At 46.1% G+C, this 17,586-nt stretch overlaps 2 protein-coding genes and 1 long non-coding RNA gene across 7 annotated transcripts in view; 2 read left to right on the top strand and 1 right to left on the bottom strand.

Moving 5' to 3' along the window:
* The window catches only part of LOC102503018 (ADP-ribosylation factor-like protein 2-binding protein), an 8,973-nt gene extending 6,853 nt beyond the window's left edge, over positions 1-2,120 (top strand). Inside the window, exons 1-3 of one of the 5 annotated variants that reach the window (XR_003551448.1) lie at positions 133-207; positions 808-914; positions 1,976-2,052. The gene's annotated coding sequence lies outside the window, so the exon portion shown is untranslated. Of the gene's footprint in view, positions 1-52; positions 89-132; positions 208-807; positions 915-1,975 lie in introns of those variants that run through there. The other 4 variants (XR_001371323.1, XM_006141594.1, XM_006141592.1 and 1 more) reach the window with 4 other exon arrangements.
* Positions 1-9,558, bottom strand: part of LOC102468232 (keratin, type II cytoskeletal 2 oral) — a 10,335-nt gene extending 777 nt beyond the window's left edge. Inside the window, exons 1-11 of the mRNA XM_006141595.1 lie at positions 9,222-9,558; positions 8,988-9,026; positions 8,605-8,957; positions 7,368-7,588; positions 4,782-4,842; positions 4,017-4,112; positions 3,297-3,461; positions 3,078-3,203; positions 2,023-2,243; positions 621-655; positions 4-179 (exon numbers count right to left, since the gene is read on the bottom strand). Of these exons, the coding sequence (XP_006141657.1) occupies positions 4-179; positions 621-655; positions 2,023-2,243; positions 3,078-3,203; positions 3,297-3,461; positions 4,017-4,112; positions 4,782-4,842; positions 7,368-7,588; positions 8,605-8,957; positions 8,988-9,026; positions 9,222-9,441 (1,713 nt within the window). The 5' untranslated portion in view covers positions 9,442-9,558. The remainder of the gene's footprint in view (positions 1-3; positions 180-620; positions 656-2,022; positions 2,244-3,077; positions 3,204-3,296; positions 3,462-4,016; positions 4,113-4,781; positions 4,843-7,367; positions 7,589-8,604; positions 8,958-8,987; positions 9,027-9,221) is intronic.
* On the top strand, positions 2,157-16,471 carry LOC106736281 (uncharacterized). The gene is made up of 3 exons (XR_001371324.1): positions 2,157-2,234; positions 10,515-10,593; positions 16,314-16,471. It is a non-coding gene; the product is annotated as an uncharacterized LOC106736281 (long non-coding RNA).
* Positions 16,472-17,586: the final 1,115 nt, after the last annotated feature.

Here is a 17,586-nt window from a genome sequence, read left to right as displayed (position 1 = left end):
CCGGCTGCTACCCCTGCCCCCACTGCTGCTGCCACTGCTGACTCCTCCGTAGACACCGCTGCCACCTCTGCTGCTGCTGCTGCTGCTGCTGCCTCTGTATCCACCGCTGCTGCTGCCACTGAAACCTCCACGGCTCCCACCAGAGCTGCTGCTGGTGCTGGTGACGTTGCTGACCACCGCTGCAAGAAAACAGGCACTCAACTTGGGGTAAAGGCTTGGGATGCAGGAGACCTGGGTCTGTCTCCCAACCCCACCCTGCTTAGCTATTCAACTTAGAGAAGGTTGCTCAACTTTCTCTAAGGCCTCCGTTTGCAAGTAATGAGCGTGAGCCTGGCCCTCTGCTGCCCTTTTCCCAAGATCAAGAGCCAGAAAATACCCACAGAAATCTCTGGTTCTCCAACCTAGGTAATTCCACAAGCCCATAGGGATTTTAGCTTTGGCCTGAGAGGTTGCCAGCTTACACTAGGAGCAGAGTAAGTGACTGAGGCCTGAGACCCTAGATGCCATCAGGTGGCCTGGTCTCAGATGGGTCAGGCCCTCTCTCCTGAAAGTTGATCAGAGAATGTTTCTAGTTGCCTTTTTTATAACCCAGGGAGAAGGGTTTAAAACAGGCTACTTACAAATGCTCACAGCACTCTGACACTCTCCAGACATCCTAAAAGGAAGAGAAGATATGAATTATTTTCACAATGAGTCACTGGCCAAAGAGCTGAGAGTTTATTACCTTGGGGGCCATCCTCTCCTACTTGCCCTGCTCGAGTGGTCAAGCTCCTGGGAGAAGAAAGCCTATTCTAAATCTGTTTCCAGAGCAGATCTCCCCAGAAAAGAAAGCTTCTTCAGGTTGAAACCTTCAGAGCCTACACCAACCACATACCATCTTGCCATCTGTACACCCTCAAGAGTATCTGCTCTGGGTAAGCTACTAACCCCATCTTGATGAGCCCGTCTTCACCTCTTAGTGCCGACAAAGGCCTTCCTCCTACCTTTACCTGTCCTTCCCATTCTCTACCCAACCCTGGCTTTTTATCCCATTAAGCCCTTCTGGGGGTGGTGGTGGAATTGATGATTGTTCAAGGTGGAGAAGATATGAGAGAGGCTGACACATGTGATGCACTTGAAAATGTCCTACCCACGCTGCCCATCCTCCTGTGTCTTGTCCTATTAATGAAGTAAGCACGTCCAGGTATCTGAGCAGATGTGGAATGTGTCTACACACCTTGAGAATGCATGCCTACTGGTGTTGACCACTCCCTCCTCAACCTGTGACTCTCAATACACCTAACACCATCTTCACTCTGGCTCCTGTCCGTGGAAAAGATTTCACAATCCTTTTCTTCTCATCTCCTCCATCAAACTGGGAGCTGCCTGAGAACAGAGGTTCTGAACACGGGTTGCATGGAGCAAAGGGCAATGAAGTGATCTCACAATTCTCGACACTCTTGTAACATCTGCTATCACTAAGCCTTTACCTGCTGTATTTTAATATTTTACAAGAGTATGTCTGTTGATACTTTCCCAAAGGTTTCAGGGGGGAGGGATTATGGGACTGTCTTTTTCTGAACTGTCTAATATGTGAGCCACTACTCAAATGAAGCTGTTTAAATTCATTTAAAATTAAATTGTACATAAAACTTATTCCTCAGTTGCACTAGCCAAATTTCAAGTGCTCAAGTAGCTAATGGCTACTATATTGGACAGCACAGGTATAGAACATTTTCATCATCTCAGAAAGTTCCAGTGGACAGCGCTGGTTTGTCATCTTTGTCATTACTCTAAAGCACTTTTTCTAATGCATTGCACATAATAGTCAATAGTATGTTCTATTTAGGTCCATGATAGAGAAATAGAAAATTGAATGATCTTTATTGACAAGAAATAGTGGGGCTTGAACCTTTAACTCAATTTAGGAGACTCCTTGCCTTTTGCCTGAGTTGTCCTTTCCCCGTTATCTTGCTCCCTTTCTTCGTCATCAAAGGTCACTCTAAACAGCAGCTAGAGAATGCTGACCCCACAGCCTCTCACCTGCACTCCTCGCCCTCCAGCAGCTTGCGGTAGGTGGCGATCTCCACGTCGAGGGCCAGCTTAACATTCATCAGCTCCTGGTACTCCTTCAGCAGCCGGGCCAGGTCATCCTTGGCCTTCTGCAGGGCAGCCTGCAAGTCTTGGAGCTTGGCATTGGCATCCTTGAGAGCCATCTCCCCACGCTGCTCAGCCTCTGCAATGGCCGACTGCAGGTTGGTATTCTAGAGTAGAAAGATATAGAAAATCAACGAGCATAGTGACCAGGAAATGAACACCTGATTTTTCCTGAGAGATCTCTCCCCCACCCCACCCCCCATTCAGCAGGCCTCTCTCTCTTTTTTAGAAATATAGTGGGGCATGATCAGAAAACAAAAGTCAACTTTGCTATTGATTAATTTTTGGCTCATTGAAATCAACTTCTTTTTTATAAAATAAAATTAGTAAAAAGAATGCTCATTTGTTGGGGCCGGCAGGTGGCGTGGTGGTTAAGGACGCTGGACTCCCACATGACCGACCACGGTTCAAGTCCCAGACCTGGTGGCTTGCTTTCTCACTCTTGCTCACTCTGTCTCCCTGGTCAAATTAAAATAAATAAATAAAGTTAAATAAAATAATTCTTTTAAAAAAAAAAAAAGAATGCTAATTTGCTTTCCTAGTAAAGGTGGTAGTGGTCTGATTAGGCTCAGCTCTTTTTTGCAAGACTAAAAAACTCCCTTGCCTAATCACTTCATTTCTGTGATACAAAGCAGCTATTGGGATTATGTGAACGGTGTGATAAATAACTCCACTGAGGGAAGACCTTCTGAGAGCTGAATTTTTAAGGCCAACACTGCAGTTGCAAGATTTGCCAAGCAAACTACAATGAGCAAGCATCTCTCCTTAGGGAACATTCCAAGAAGCCCAGACTCCAGGAGGATCTGGCGAATGGAGGTTCCCAGACACTGCTGTTCCACATGTGACACCATGAAAAAATGGAGAAAACATGTAACAGCAAGCACAGCTGGTGCCTCTCCTCCCAGAAGACCTTCAGGATCTCTCCATAAGTCCAGACCTACCTGCTTCTTGACATTCTCTATCTCAGCCCGCAGCCTCTGGATCATCCTGTTGAGCTCCATGATCTCGCTCTTGGTGTTCCTCAGATCATCTCCATGCCTGCCAGCTGTGGTCTGCAGTTCTCCAAGCTGATAGAAGAAAACCCCATCAATATGGCACACTCTTGATAAAGGTCATCAGGATCTAAAACTACAGTATAGGGACAAAGGGAAGGCTCCCACCTTGGTTTCATACAAGGCCTCAGCCTCCGCCTTGCTCCTCTGGGCGATCTCCTCATACTGAGCACGGACCTCGGCAATGATGCTGTCCAGGTCCAGGCAGCGGTTGTTGTCCATGGACAGCACCACGGACGTGTCACTGACATGACTCTGCATCTGGGACAGCTCCTACAGGAAACATGACGGTCACTCTCACCATCCCCTATCACGAGGCATGTTGGGAATCCTCTACCAGCTGCAATAACCCAAGAATGCAGCTAAGAAGGGTCGGTTAGACAAATAAGCTTAAATTTCAGACCTAGCTACAGCCGAAAGAATGCCAGACAACAAGGCTAAAGGGAAATAAGTCAATCTAACTAGGTTGTCAGCCTGAAAGTATCAGCAAGAGATCCCATCCCTGCTGCGTGGGTTTTCACGGGACCACAGTGGAGAGGAATATTAGGGAAAAGTTACTGTGATGCTGGTCTAGGAGCCAGAGGGAAGGTTTAGAACAAAATGGGCTAAGGACAGAGAAGGACCCTGGCCCTGTGGGCTAGGTCTATGCAGGTTGGAGGAGCTCCATGAACATTTCCTGGGTGGGACAGAGCTGAGTTCTGAACTCTGTTGCTGGGTGAGCTATGTGGGGTGAGCTAAGGGCACTAAGTGCCCTAAAGTGGCACTTGGAAAGCGTATTCGGAAAGATCAGACAGCAAGGCTCTGGAACTTGGCAAACCAAGGACTCACCATTTCATAGAGGGTTCTCAGGAAGTTCACTTCATCTGTCAGGCTGTCCACTCTAGCCTGCAGCTCCACCTTATTCATGAAAGCTGCATCCACGTCCTGAAGAGGAGGGCAGAAACCCAGAGTGACCCTCTGCTCCCCCCAACACAGCTCTTTCCTGAGCCCTTGCCTCTCCTCTCTGTCCTTCCCTTAACCTTCCTCCTGATTGTGATTTCTCACCTTCTCTTGTATAAGAAAGAAAATTGAATGGTTTGCTTACTTTTAATTGCTTTGACCAATTAAACCCCAATGCTTTAACAAAATAAAAATCATACTAGCCAAACATGTCATTTTAAGTAAGGAAAATCACACATACCTTTGAGGTATGTTAGTACCAAAAACCCAACCTCTAGAGAAAAGATGAGGGTATGCTCACTCCCTTATCTTTATGATGACTGCTTTAAATAAGCTACAAGTATTTGTGAATTAACATCTGGGGTACATTTATAGGTGGACCATCTTGATTTATGCTCCACATAAAAAGCTCATTATTAGTTCGCATTATTAATGAGCTCATTAGTCATAGTAGCATTTTAAGGTGTTTTCCCCATTGGCAATATACTCAGTAGCTTCCTTCATCAAACACCTCATTTCCAAAAATGTAAGGGAAAATGCAAACCCTGCGCACAACGCATAGAGTCAGTGTGCCCAGGGCACCAGGCTCAGCCCTCTGCCTGAGGGACAGCACCGAGAAAGGATGCCTGGATCTGCTTATTCTGGTCCACCTACCTTCTTGAGCCCCACAAACTCATTCTCTGCTGCAGTGCGCTTGTTGATCTCATCTTCATACCTGTAACAGAAAGAGGCACACACTGGACATTACAGTAGTGACAGAAACAGATGTGAGGATCCCAAGCACTCGTGCAGAATCTCCTCATGGAGACGGGACCAGCTGCCTGGACTTGTGACCTGTGCAGTCATGAGTCCCCTGGGCCCAGAAGGTATTTACTTCATTTTAATGCTCTGCTAGCACCATCTTCACATTCTTGATGATTTCCGGGGTTTCTGGGTTTTGTTTTTGCTGTTAGCAAAGAAAATATTTTTTTGTGGGCTTTTTGTTTTGCTCTATTTTTTTTTTATTTTGTTTTGTTTTACTTTTTGTCGGAGAGCATATGTGTGCATGAGAGAGAGAGAAGAGAGAGTACCCCCACAACTGGGCCTGGTCACACCTCAATCTGTTTTTACTCCATTTCTGCATCCCATCAGGAACCTGGGCATACATACACACATGTCCAGTGTGTTTTTCAGGATGCTAGAGTGCCAGAGCCAAGATCTGAATCACAAACAGCCATGGAGGATTTCACTTCCTGTGTACAAGCTTAGCCACTGTGCTACAGGGCAGCCGATATTAACCATTTTTTTTGGGGGGGGAGCCTATATTAATAACTGGGGGGGAGGAAGACCAGCAGATGGCATAATGGTTATATCAATGGACTCTGACGTAGTCCACCACCATTCAACTCCTAGACCCAGTGGCTTAAAACTCACACCAGGCACATGTGCAGGCATGCCCAAAATTCTAGGAAGAGAATGGAGGCGAAGAGATTGTGGCACGGCCCTCCCTCCTTAGGGGCGATTTCTCTTTTTCTGTCTGTCTCTCTCTCTCTCTCTCTCTCTCTCTCTCCTGTTTCTTTGGCAAGCTCACAGGCTCTATAGCAAAAGTCTCTCTTTAAAAATCATTATTTTTTTTAATTTGCCAGAAGGCGTGTGCAGTCTCCAGAAAGAGACAGTGAGAAAGGTGGGAGAGTAAGAAAGCACCCCCTTTGGGAGATAGTCACACTCCAATCATTTCTCCCTTCTCCTCCATTTCTTCCTGCTTTCAAAATTTGGGGCACATGTGCACACACACCCAGCATGTTTTTCAAGCTGTTGGATCTGAGACACAAACCACATAGTCGTCCATATGGAATCCAGCCATCTTAACCACCACACCACTGGCTGGGCCCTTTCTTGTTTTTGGGCTTTTTTTTTTTTTTTGAGAGGTTTTTGCTATAGGGCGCATGCACTCACCAGACAGACAGAGACAGAGAGACAGAAAGCAAGAAATCACACCCCAGGGGAGATGGCCACACTGCAGTCCCTTCTCCTCCATTCTCCTCCCGGGATCTTGGGCATGCACATGCGCCCGGTGTGAGTTTTAAGCCACTGGGTCCGGGACTCGAACCACGGTTGACTACATGGGAGTCCAGCAACATAGCCATTACACTAACTGCTGGTCTCTGGACTTTTTTTTAACAAGGATCCTGCATTATTTTGCACTGAGCTCACATGGAGTCCAAGTCTGGTGAGAAGCAGAGATGTGTGCAATCCAGGTGGAGTGAGACTTTAAGGAGCCTGTCTACATCCCTGGGCACTTTGATCTACTGCACAAAGCACAATGTGCACATCTGGGCTCCAGAGATATTTGCTCTCACCAGGTGCTTCTGTCTGTTTTCTCTGCTTCTATTTTCCTTAATTATAGTTGCTTCTTATAGGTACTGGGGGTAAGAATGAACTCATGTCTTCTGTATGCATCAAGGCTGTAGGATTTCTGACTGTTAAGAACTAAAATGTCCTACCAGGTGTTTGGATTTCATTAAGATTGAAGAATTCTAGGAAAGAAGAAATTTCCAGGCAATGCCAATCCGAGTTGCCACTGGCCTCCCAGAGCTCCGCACAAAGCCCATTACAGATGCAGCCAATCAGGAAAGGGGCTGCCCTGGAGCAGGCATGGCCAGTCCTACAGGTCCTGACCCTTAGGGATGTCTCCCTCTCACCTTCAAAGACTCAATTTACCCTTCACAGACCTCAGAGGGCATGAACTATGACTTGGAACCTGCTGAAAGAAGCTGACTAAAGTTGCAGATACAGGACTATACCACATACAGTAAAAGAGTACTTTACAAAGTGCAGCCCTGGGCCATCTACTTCAAGTCCCCAGGACCTAGGAATACTCAGAGTCCTGGAACCTGCCCCACACCTACTGCTTCAGAGTACCGAGGACTAGAATACAGTAATATGCCTTTTTGATTCCTGTGTACATTTAGTGTGAAGGACTCCCCATCCTAAAGGACTTTAAACTCTGGGAAGTCTCTTTTGTCCATCTGAGCATGTATAAGAGGGGGCCTCCCTGGAAACTGAAAAATGTGTAACAATCAGCCACGTAGGATCTCAGTCCCCACCCTTTCACTCACTTCTGCTCGGTCATGCTTCACTCAATAAATCCATCAAAGAGTATTGACAGAAGGTGCAGTCAGGAAAAATTGAAATCCCAAATTAAGACCAAGCCTCCCTGCTAATGGCCCAGAAAGGGAAACTCCCCATTTGGGGCCTCACTTCTTCTTGAAGTCTTCCACCAGGTCCTGCATGCTCTTCAGCTCCCCCTCCAGGTTCCCCCTCTCTCCAACAAGCGTATCCAACTGCTTGCGCAGATAGCTGATGTAGGATTCAAAGACAGGCTCCAGGCTGCGGGGGCCGGAGCCAGAGCCTGTGGTCTGCTGCTGGAGCAGTTCCCACTTGGTCTCCAGGACCTTGTTTTGCTGTTCCAGGAACCGCACCTACAATGGTCGGGGGGAGGGAATAAAAGAAGTCAGCCTTTATGTTGGCCAGGTGGGGCCACCCATTCCCCAAGGAGGGAAAGGTGAAGAATGAACCTGATCTTCAACCTGCAATTGCCTGTATTTTCTGAAATACAGAAAGGATAAGGATTTAGAAAAGAAAAAGCTAGAATTTGTTAAAGCATATGCTATGCCTGCTATTATCACATATTCTCTCATTTACTCCTCACAACCACCTATAAAAGATCACTATTTTACAGATAAAAACACTGAGGCTCAAAGAATTTAAGTTACCCAAAGTGACATGAATTCTGAGTGACAAAGGTAAGAGTCAAACCCAAGACTGTTCTAGATCTATCAGGACCCTTCAGAATACAACTAAAGGAGGCCAATGTAAATAAAGTTATTAATCATTGCTTTTTAGATGTAACCTTTTTCACCTCCAGAAAGGCAATGGAACACATTTCCTTACAAGGTTCACATATGAGGACTTCCTTTCAGTTACTTGGTTTGCAGCTGACCTGGATCTTTTACAAATCCTCAGACCCAGCGCAGCTTCTCTGTCCCAACACGGACTGCTCAATTTCATATTGGCTGAAGCACAGCATCATTTGGAAGATAAGTTGGCTGCCAACACTCATCACTGAGAGGCAGGTCCCAAGATTCACACGAGTGCAAGTTTGGATTACCAGCTAGTTTGGACTGCCAAGTGATTGTTTTTCAAGGGGAATTGGAAGTTAACCATACCAATTTCATGGCTCAGGCCCCACTCTTCAAAGAGCTAAGAGCCTGTGTAGACCCTCATCTCATTGCCTCACCTCATCCTTAGAAGGAAATTAAGCCCAGGAATCCTTCTCCCATTTTTATAGCTGGGCCCGAAGAGTATAAGTAGTATGTTCTCTATCCTGTACAGACCAAGGCAGAACCAGGCCTCCTGCTTCCCAGCCTGGTATCTTCCTATACCAAACCCCTGAGCAGCGTAAACCCTCCGCAACACCTCTAGGCTTTGCCCTCACCTTGTCAATGAAGGAGGCGAACTTGTTGTTGAGGGTCTTGATCTGCTCCCGCTCCTGGGCCTTTACTTGCCCAATCTGAGGGTCGATCTCCACATTGAGGGGTTGCAGGAGGCTCTGGTTGACAGTCACTTCCTGGATTCCCCCAGGGAAGCCACCAGGGCCAAAGCCACCGGGGCCACCAAAGCCACCAGGGCCAAAACCACCAACTCCACCAAAGCCACCAGTGCCACCAAAACCACCAGCTCCACCAAAACCACCAGCTCCACCAAAGCCACCTCCCATTCCTCTGCCACCACCAAAGCCACCTCCATAGCCACCACCAAAGCCACCTCCATAGCTACCCCCAAAGCCACCTCCATAGCTGCCCCCAAAGCCACTGACACAGCTGCTACGTCCTCCACCAAAGCCACCAGCCCGGGAACCTGCCACACTAATGGAGATGCTCTTGTTGCCACCCAGGTTGTAGAGGCTGTGACTGCCAAAGCCACCTGCTCCACCCCGGATCCCACAGGCCCCTCCACTGGCTCCCCCAGAGCGAGCCACAGAGCTCATTCTGCTTCCATAGCTGCCTCCAAAGCCACTGCCGTAGCTGCTACGTCCTCCAGCCCGGGAGCCACAACCTGCCACACTGATGGAGATGCTCTTGTTGCCACCCAGGTTGTAGAGGCTGTGACTGCCAAAGCCACCTGCTCCACCCCGGACCCCACAGGCCCCTCCACTGGCTCCCCCAGAGCGGGCCACAGAGCTCATTCTGCTGCTACCAGAGACCACAGCAGAGCGTCCAGAGAAGCCACGGCTCCCACCACTGAAGGATTTCTTGCAGACTTGTCTGTTCATGGTGAAAGCAAAGAGATGAGCTAGCAATGGCTTAGCGAGAGCAGAGAGGGACAAAGGCAGAGGATGGGGACAACAGAGGAGACTGGCCTTTATATACCAGGGAGTTTGGTTTGGCAGAAGGAGAGGCAAGCAATTAGCTGAGAGTCATCTTGGGTTTGGCTTGCCTTGCAGGCAATAAGTTACTTCTTGGTTCCCAACACACCTCAGAGATAATCCTCTGGACCAATGGCTTTGCTGTCTTAGCTTAATCACTAAACTTGCTTCCGTTGACAAAAGACTGGAGCTCTCCTCCCTTCCTTGGTGTGATTTCCTCAAGGGTCTTAGGGAAGCAAGCAGCATCTTATCCAACGGGATGATTTGGCTTTGGTGCCAAGGGATTAGGAGCTGTTGAGCACTGTGACACAGGAGTGAGGACCAGGTGCCCTCCTCTAGGTGGGCTGGGTCCTTCCCTGCGATGTCAGAGCACTCACAGGCCCCAGCAGTGGCTGAACCTGTTTCTCTCAATGTTGGACATTATCTCCTGGTGCCATGTTGCCTGTCCCAACTTTTTAGAGAGGACCTGAAGTGGGGTTGAGGGGTGAGAGGTACCCTGATCTCCCAGGGTTCACTCTTCCACCAAAGGCATCCATTTAAACAGGCCTAGAGTTTGAGCTGTGAAATACTGTTTGTGTGAAAGAAACTAAAGTGGAGCTACCATGTCCGCCCTTGGGAACAGGGAAACTCCTGACATGGAGCAATCAAGTGTGAGGCTTGGCCAGGGAGAAGGACATGTGCAAGGGGAGGGGTCTGAGGTCACGTGATCCAGCCACCATCCCAGACCAACAGCAAATGATCTCTGGATCCACAAGCAAGTGGGGACAGAATGTGGGGACCCTCCTGATGCCTCAAGTCAGCTTGGAGACCCCAGGAGCATGTGTTGTGTTTAGGACCCAACTCAGGGCTGGTGGTTGGGATCTCCTCCTGCTCTATCACCAGGTCTGGGACAGATACCCCTCCCTGTCTCACCACCACTACACTTGTGTGTTTCCCATTGTGGCCCTTACATACAAGGTACTTACCTATTTACTTGTCAGTATACCCGTTCAGGTCCTGAGCTTCTCCAGGGAAGGGATTGAGTCCTACCCATTGTAAATGTCCAGCTCCTAGTATAAGGTAAGTCACCACAAATGTATAAAGTGCCCAGTGACTATGTCTAAGCACAAAAATATTTAGACTCAGCTCCCACTCCAGTCCCATGTATGAAAATCTTCAAAGGAAGACCTTAAGTGTCTGTATTTTTAGCAAACCCTCCAGATGATCATTATGTATAAGAAATTTGAGAAGCCCTCATCTAGAACATGGGTAGTCCATCTGGGTCAGGCCAGTGGGAGAGGAGGGGAGTAAAAGACCCTTGGTAGAAGAACAGGTACACAGATGAGTTACTGTTCTAACTTGCTAGAGTTTAGCCACCCCCATTCTCTTGCCAACCCACCTCCACACCCAACCACTCCACACATGGCAAGAGCAAATACACAGGTCGTTGTCTACGCATTAGGTTTATAGGGTATGACAGGTGCAGGAAGGACTGACTCCCTGGGAAATAGGTAGTAGGTATATCCAGAATTCCAGCCAAACTGTCTCCCTAGGTTGGTTTCTGAAAAAGTTAATCTAGGGCACAGGTTTGATCTGAAAAAACTGTGACCTAAGTAGAGTGATTTCAAGTGTTCTGCAGCTAATTCTGAGTTCTCCATCTACAGTTTGTCTGAGCCAGTCTGCCAGGTTGGATCTCAACCTCATACTCACCAGCTCCTTGACCTTGGTTGAAAAAGTTACTTAATTTTTATGTGTCTGGTTTCATCAACTATATAATGGGGTTAACAATAGCACGTACTTTATAGGATTGTTGTAAGCATTAAACAAGTTAAATAACTATAAAATGTTTAGTGCAGTGCTTGACACATAAAAAACTAGTAGTATATTTAGCTACTTCTAGAACACTATTTGGGAATATAAGGGAAGGGAATACCTTATGTCATGTCTGACCTTGGCTATTTTCAAGATGATTTTGCATCCTCAAGAAACTCACCAAAGAATGATAGGGAAAAGGAGCCAAATGTGAGTGGAGAGTAAGGAAACCAACTAGAATAGTAGGGAGTGAGACCTACAATAGAATGAACTTGGGTTGGGTGATCTTGGGCCATGATTTAACATATTAAGGCTGTGTCCTAATCTGTCAGACACTTTCTTATCTCAATGATTTGTGGTAAACCTTGTAGGTTGTAATGTACATGGGAAGTCCTTTGAAAATTACAAAATGCCACACAAGAATAAGATAGATATGGTCTAACAAAAAATCTGAAATGATGGACTTCAAATACCATGGGTTCAAATCCCATCTCTACTTCTCAGCAAGTGATGACTTTACATGGCTGCTTGACCTCCTTGAGTCTCTCTTTTCTTATTTATAAAAGGAGGAATCTAGGCCCAACCTGGTGGTGCAGTAGGTAGTAAGCTGAACGACTAGAAGCCATGTGGCCAAGTGTGGGTTAGGAGTTAGGATCCTCTGGTCAACTTGAAAACACACCAGGTGTGGGGAACCAGCAGTTAGCGTAATGGCTATGTCGCTGAACTCCCACGTAGTCGACCGCAGTTCACATCCTGGACCCGGTGGCTTAAAACTCACGCCGGGCGCGTGTGCATGTGTGCCCAAGATCCCGAGAGGAGAATGGAGGAGAAGGGATTGTGGCATGACCATCCCCCCTAGGGGGTGATTTCTCGCTTTCTGTCTCTATGTCTCTCTCTGTCTGGTGAGTGCACGCGCCCTATAGCAAAAAACCTCTCCAAAAAAAAACACCAGGTGTGAGCACACGTGCCAGATCCTTAGAAGCTGGAAGGTTAAGGAAAGGGGATTGCCCACCTGACAAGATCCTGTGGAGTGCTTCTCTCTCTCTCTCCTTTCTCTCTCTCTCTCTCTCTCTCTCTCTCTCTCTCTCTCTCTCTCTCTCATACACGTGTGGGGAACCAGCAGTTAGCGTAATGGCTATGTCGCTGAACTCCCACGTAGTCGACCGCAGTTCACATCCTGGACCCGGTGGCTTAAAACTCACGCCGGGCGCGTGTGCATGTGTGCCCAAGATCCCGAGAGGAGAATGGAGGAGAAGGGATTGTGGCATGACCATCCCCCCTAGGGGGTGATTTCTCGCTTTCTGTCTCTATGTCTCTCTCTGTCTGGTGAGTGCACGCGCCCTATAGCAAAAAACCTCTCCAAAAAAAAACACCAGGTGTGAGCACACGTGCCAGATCCTTAGAAGCTGGAAGGTTAAGGAAAGGGGATTGCCCACCTGACAAGATCCTGTGGAGTGCTTCTCTCTCTCTCTCCTTTCTCTCTCTCTCTCTCTCTCTCTCTCTCTCTCTCTCTCTCTCTCTCTCATACATACTCTCTATCAGGAATAAAATAAATGAAAAGAGTATTTTTAAATATAAATAAAATATTTATAAGAGGAGGCATCTACCCTATGTTGAGAATTATTTTTGAAATTGAATGCGTAATGTCCATCAACAAATGTTTGGATCTTTAAATCGATGTCACCCATCCAAAGACAACCCAATGAAGAGAATTCTGCATCGGGTTCTTCTTTAAGACACTCCACCCATTAATTGAATGTCAGTCCTTCCTGATGAAGTCTTTCTCATATTCTTTGAAATTCCTTTAAAAGCGGAAGATCAAATACCCTCCCTAGGAAGAAAGCTGCGCCAGGCTCACTTGAAGCCTCAGGTGAGAGCCCAGAGCAAACAAGGACAGACATCAGTGTCTCCAATGCCTTCCCCTCCCTTGGCTCTAGTGCTGAGGGTGGCAGACTCCTGCGTGTGGCTAATCTCTGCCACCTGGCATGTGCTGGTGAAGCGTGATGCAGAGAGGTGGCGAGCAGATCACAAAAGCACAGATTTGGGTTGGGTTCCCCTAATCCATGTCACCTGAGCCTGCCAAAGCATCACCTTATTTAGCAGGTCAGGATTGTCTTCTTAGCAGATGAATGAAACTGATAGAAATATCCAGACTGCCATTCACAGCAGCATTTCCCTTATTCACTGTAGGACCTTTTAGAGCAGTAGTGTCTAATGGGCTACCTGCTAATCCCTCACCTGCCAAAATCTTCTGTGCAAGGGTGTCTTGGTGGCTGAACACTGGATATTTATTTTTCCACCCATAAAACTGGCAAGTTGTCACCAACTAGAATTAATCCCTCTTACTAAATTGCTTTCTGGTATTCGACTATAGTGAGAAGGCTTAAGAGTTACCTATAGAGGCTGGACAGTGACGCAGCAATAAAGCATAATGTTCCATGATGCCTACCCACATGAGAAGGTTCCAGGTTCACATCCGGAGAGCTCCCTGAGTACATTGGATGTGCAGGTGGCTGTGATCTAGGGTCAACTAAAGCTGGGAGTGGATCACAGACCCTGCTGGTGTTGCTGTCTTTCTCTCTCCTGCTCTCTTTCTCTTTCTCACTCATGAATAAATAAATAAGCACTTTGGGGGACATATAGTGTCTCCCTTTACTGCTTGTTTCACTTAGCAGTAAACCTTCCATATTCATCCACTCTCTATCAAAAGCTAAGGTCTCATTGATTTTTATGACTGAGTAGTATTTCACAGTGTATATGTGCCACATTTTTTCAGTCCACTCATCTGTGCATGCACATTTGGGTTGGTTCCATTTCTTCACAATTGTGAATAATGTGGAAGGTGGGAAATGGCAGAGGATAAGAGGGAGAGAATGAAGGGGGGAAAGAAAGAAGCAAAACATTTAAGAAACACAAAATGGAAAATTATCTGTTGATAATATATATGGTGATATCTTTGAGCCAATGTACAGTGTGTTCTGGATGGGAAAATTCATTTTGTATGCTGTAACGATATACAGTGATTGATTATAAAATTTAAAAAAAAAAATTTAAAGACACTTTTAGAAAAGAATTGCCTATTTGAGAGAACTTCAAAAAGTTTGTGGGAAAATAGAATAAGAGTATGAGTTTATTTTGGGGAACAAAAATTTTTGAAATGCATGCGTAGTTTTTGCTTAATACCCATTTTTCATGAACTTTTTGTAGACCTCTTATAATTGTGAGTAAAGGAATAAATCGTGGGACAGTGGTCATTATCTCTGGGTCAAAGTGAGGAAACATTCCTCTTTACCCAGGATCTGCTGAGGATGAGGGGGCGATAGTTGCTGCCTCTTCATACAGTTACTAATTTGTTCTTTCAAACAAACAAATAAAAACAAGAAAATACATACACTCATCCTGGGTATGCTGCTTCTAGACAAAGAATTAGCATACTTTTCTTTTATACTATGTTAAAATGGAAGCTTAATGCTACTGAAGTGACATTACTAACCAATGAGCAGTCAGAATATATCATCATATACAACAAGTTTACAGACAAAAAGTGATTTAAAAAAATAAGTAAATGTCTAAGTACAACTTAGTCCTTGTTACGAAGTCTAAGCTGTCAGCAAAGTTATTCTAGTTCTGGTCTTGTCACTAGACTTGAATAAGTACAATTTAACTCACTCTTCAATTTTTATCTGGTACTTGGAGCTTTCCCAGGGCTTGTCAGGGCAAAATTAGATCCCCCAGGGTGGCCTTGATCAAAAGGTTCTATGGTCAAATAAATTTAGAAAATTATGATTTTAGAGCTCTTTCTTGGGATTTTAATAAAGCTAATTAGCATATTTAAAGTCCTAAGGAAAATGGTCTTTCTCCCTTTATTTAATGAGAACTTCACAAATTAACAAAATGTTTTCATCTCAATCCCAGTCACATGCTGGGGATATACTGCCTCAAGGCTGCTCTCAGCTTCTTGCTGATTCACTTGCAGCCCGGGTTTTCTCTCCAGGAAGGAGGCAAGTCTTAATCTTATGCCCTCACCCCCACGCCTGCCCCTCTGCACATTCTCATAATCACTAACACTGACAGAGTGCCTACTGCATTCAAGGCACCGACTGAGGCTGTTACAAATATCATTTCCATTGCCATAAAAGTCTGCAAGGTCAGAATTTTCATTCACATTTTAAGGATACGGACATGGGGTTAATTAACTTGGCCCAAGTCAACTAGCTTACTAAACTGGGATTTTAATCAGACTACCCAACTCCAAAGCCTGTCATAAATTCATGGACTTTTTTTATTTTTATGTGGGCTTCAGCAAGTCAACTTACATCATCCCAAAGTGAAAAGTCCACTTAGAGAACCCATCCATTGAATGTAATGGATAGATTTGCCTTAGAACATCAACTTGTGTTAATGAAAATGCTGGGTCATCAGAAAAATTGTGATGTGTTTTTGCATAGAAAAACATGGAAAAATACATCATGACTTTTCCAATTACTCAATAGTCTTAAACGTTTGCATCAAAGAGAAACACCCAATTTCCTGAAGATATTTCTCCTAATCAATTTCTCTGACTTTCTTTGAAGTCGAAGGTAGGCTCGCCCACCTCACAGGGCCTTGGCTGTAGAAACTTCTCCTAGAATGTATGAACTCCAATTCTGGCTTCTGGCTCCGTAAGGCTCCAGAGAGTTGCTGGCATCACATTCCAGACCTAGGAAACATTTGAAAGAGGACATCCAGGAAGTCAAGAATTTGGTTGCCCCAGTTCGGCAGCATAGCTCAATGGTTACAGCACAGGCTTTGAGTTTGAGACCAGATCTGCCACTTCCCATCCAGCATGTCACCCTGCCTCTCTAAGCCCTAGTCTCCTCATCTGGAAAATGAGGATAATTACTACCTGCCTTCCGTGGTAGTCCTAAAGATGAAATGAGATGACATGTGCAAATGCCCAGTCTATGACTTGCACCAGTAACAAAAGTTATTTAATGGTGTTGTTTCAGGTAAATATGTTCGAACAGCAAATTACACAGAAGAGTCTACCCTACCATTTGCAAAATCTCATCAGTTCAGCGAAGTTCACAGAGCCTGCTATGTGCAAGGCACTGCATTGGTGAGAGAGAGGTAAAAGATGAATAGGCCAACCACAGTTTGAAGTCAAGACCTGGAGGCTTGCTTTTTCACTTTCTTTCTCTCTCTCTCCTGTCTCTCTCTCTCATCAAATTAAAATTAATTAATTTTTTTAAAGGCCACACTTTTGTTAGCTTATCTTCATCCACAATAAAAAAGCGTTTCCATTTTAAAACAAATAAACTTCTAAAAATATACACTTCTCTCAGTCTAGCCACAGTGAACAATGCAGGGGCACCCTGCACTGTGCTGGAGCCATTTGGAAGCCTTGGTTCAAACCTGAGGTGGACCTGAACACACCGGGCACATCACAACATGGCAAGATTCTGTGAGGGGTATCTCTCTCTCAAGAAAGAAATAAGAATTTTTTTTTTTTTTTTGGAGAGATTTTCACTGTAGGGCGCGTGTGCTCGCCAGACAGACAGAGAGAGAGGCATAGAGACAGAAAGCGAGAAATCACCCCCCAGGGGGGATGGTCACGCTGCAATCCCTTCTCCTCCATTCTCCTCTCGGGATCTTGGGCACGCACGCACACGCGCCCGGCGTGAGTTTTTTTAAGCCACCGGGTCCGGGACACAAACCGCGGTTGACTACGTGGGAGTTCAGCGACATAGCCATTATGCTAACTGCTGGTTCCCATTTTTTTAATTTATATACTTATCTCGGATCCAGAAGGGTCACTATTCAGCTCAGCTGTGACCGTTAACACCCTGGCTAAAGATCCTCTACTACAGAGAAGGTGAATGAGATGACCTTGGTTTTGGTGTGGACTCTTTCAACAGCAGCACTACGGACATTTTGTACTGGCTATTTCTTTGCTGAGGGGCCAGGCCTGTGCACTGTGGGATGTTCACGGCATCCAGGCCTCTACTCCCTAGAGCTCTCCTTTAATGGTGACAGTGTCACCGGACATTGCCATGTGTTCCTGGGGGGCAAAATTGACCCCACTGAGAACCACAGCTGTATTGCCATCTAGTGTTATTCTTTCTCCCCCACCCTCTCCAGGGGTTGGAGCGTTCACCCTTCAGTCATGTCACTCTGGATTCCAAAGGTACAGGAGGCTCCCACCACACCTCCGTCAGTGATTTTCCAGTGCCCCTGCCACCTGTGCTGGAAGTGTGGGTGGCGATTAGCTATGAAAGAGTG

This window comes from Tupaia chinensis, unplaced genomic scaffold (genome assembly GCF_000334495.1).
Source record: "Tupaia chinensis unplaced genomic scaffold, TupChi_1.0 Scaffold000059_1, whole genome shotgun sequence".
Lineage (NCBI taxonomy): Eukaryota > Metazoa > Chordata > Mammalia > Scandentia > Tupaiidae > Tupaia > Tupaia belangeri.
Note: the sequence above shows the minus strand (reverse complement) of the source record. Positions and strands in the feature narration are given on the sequence as shown.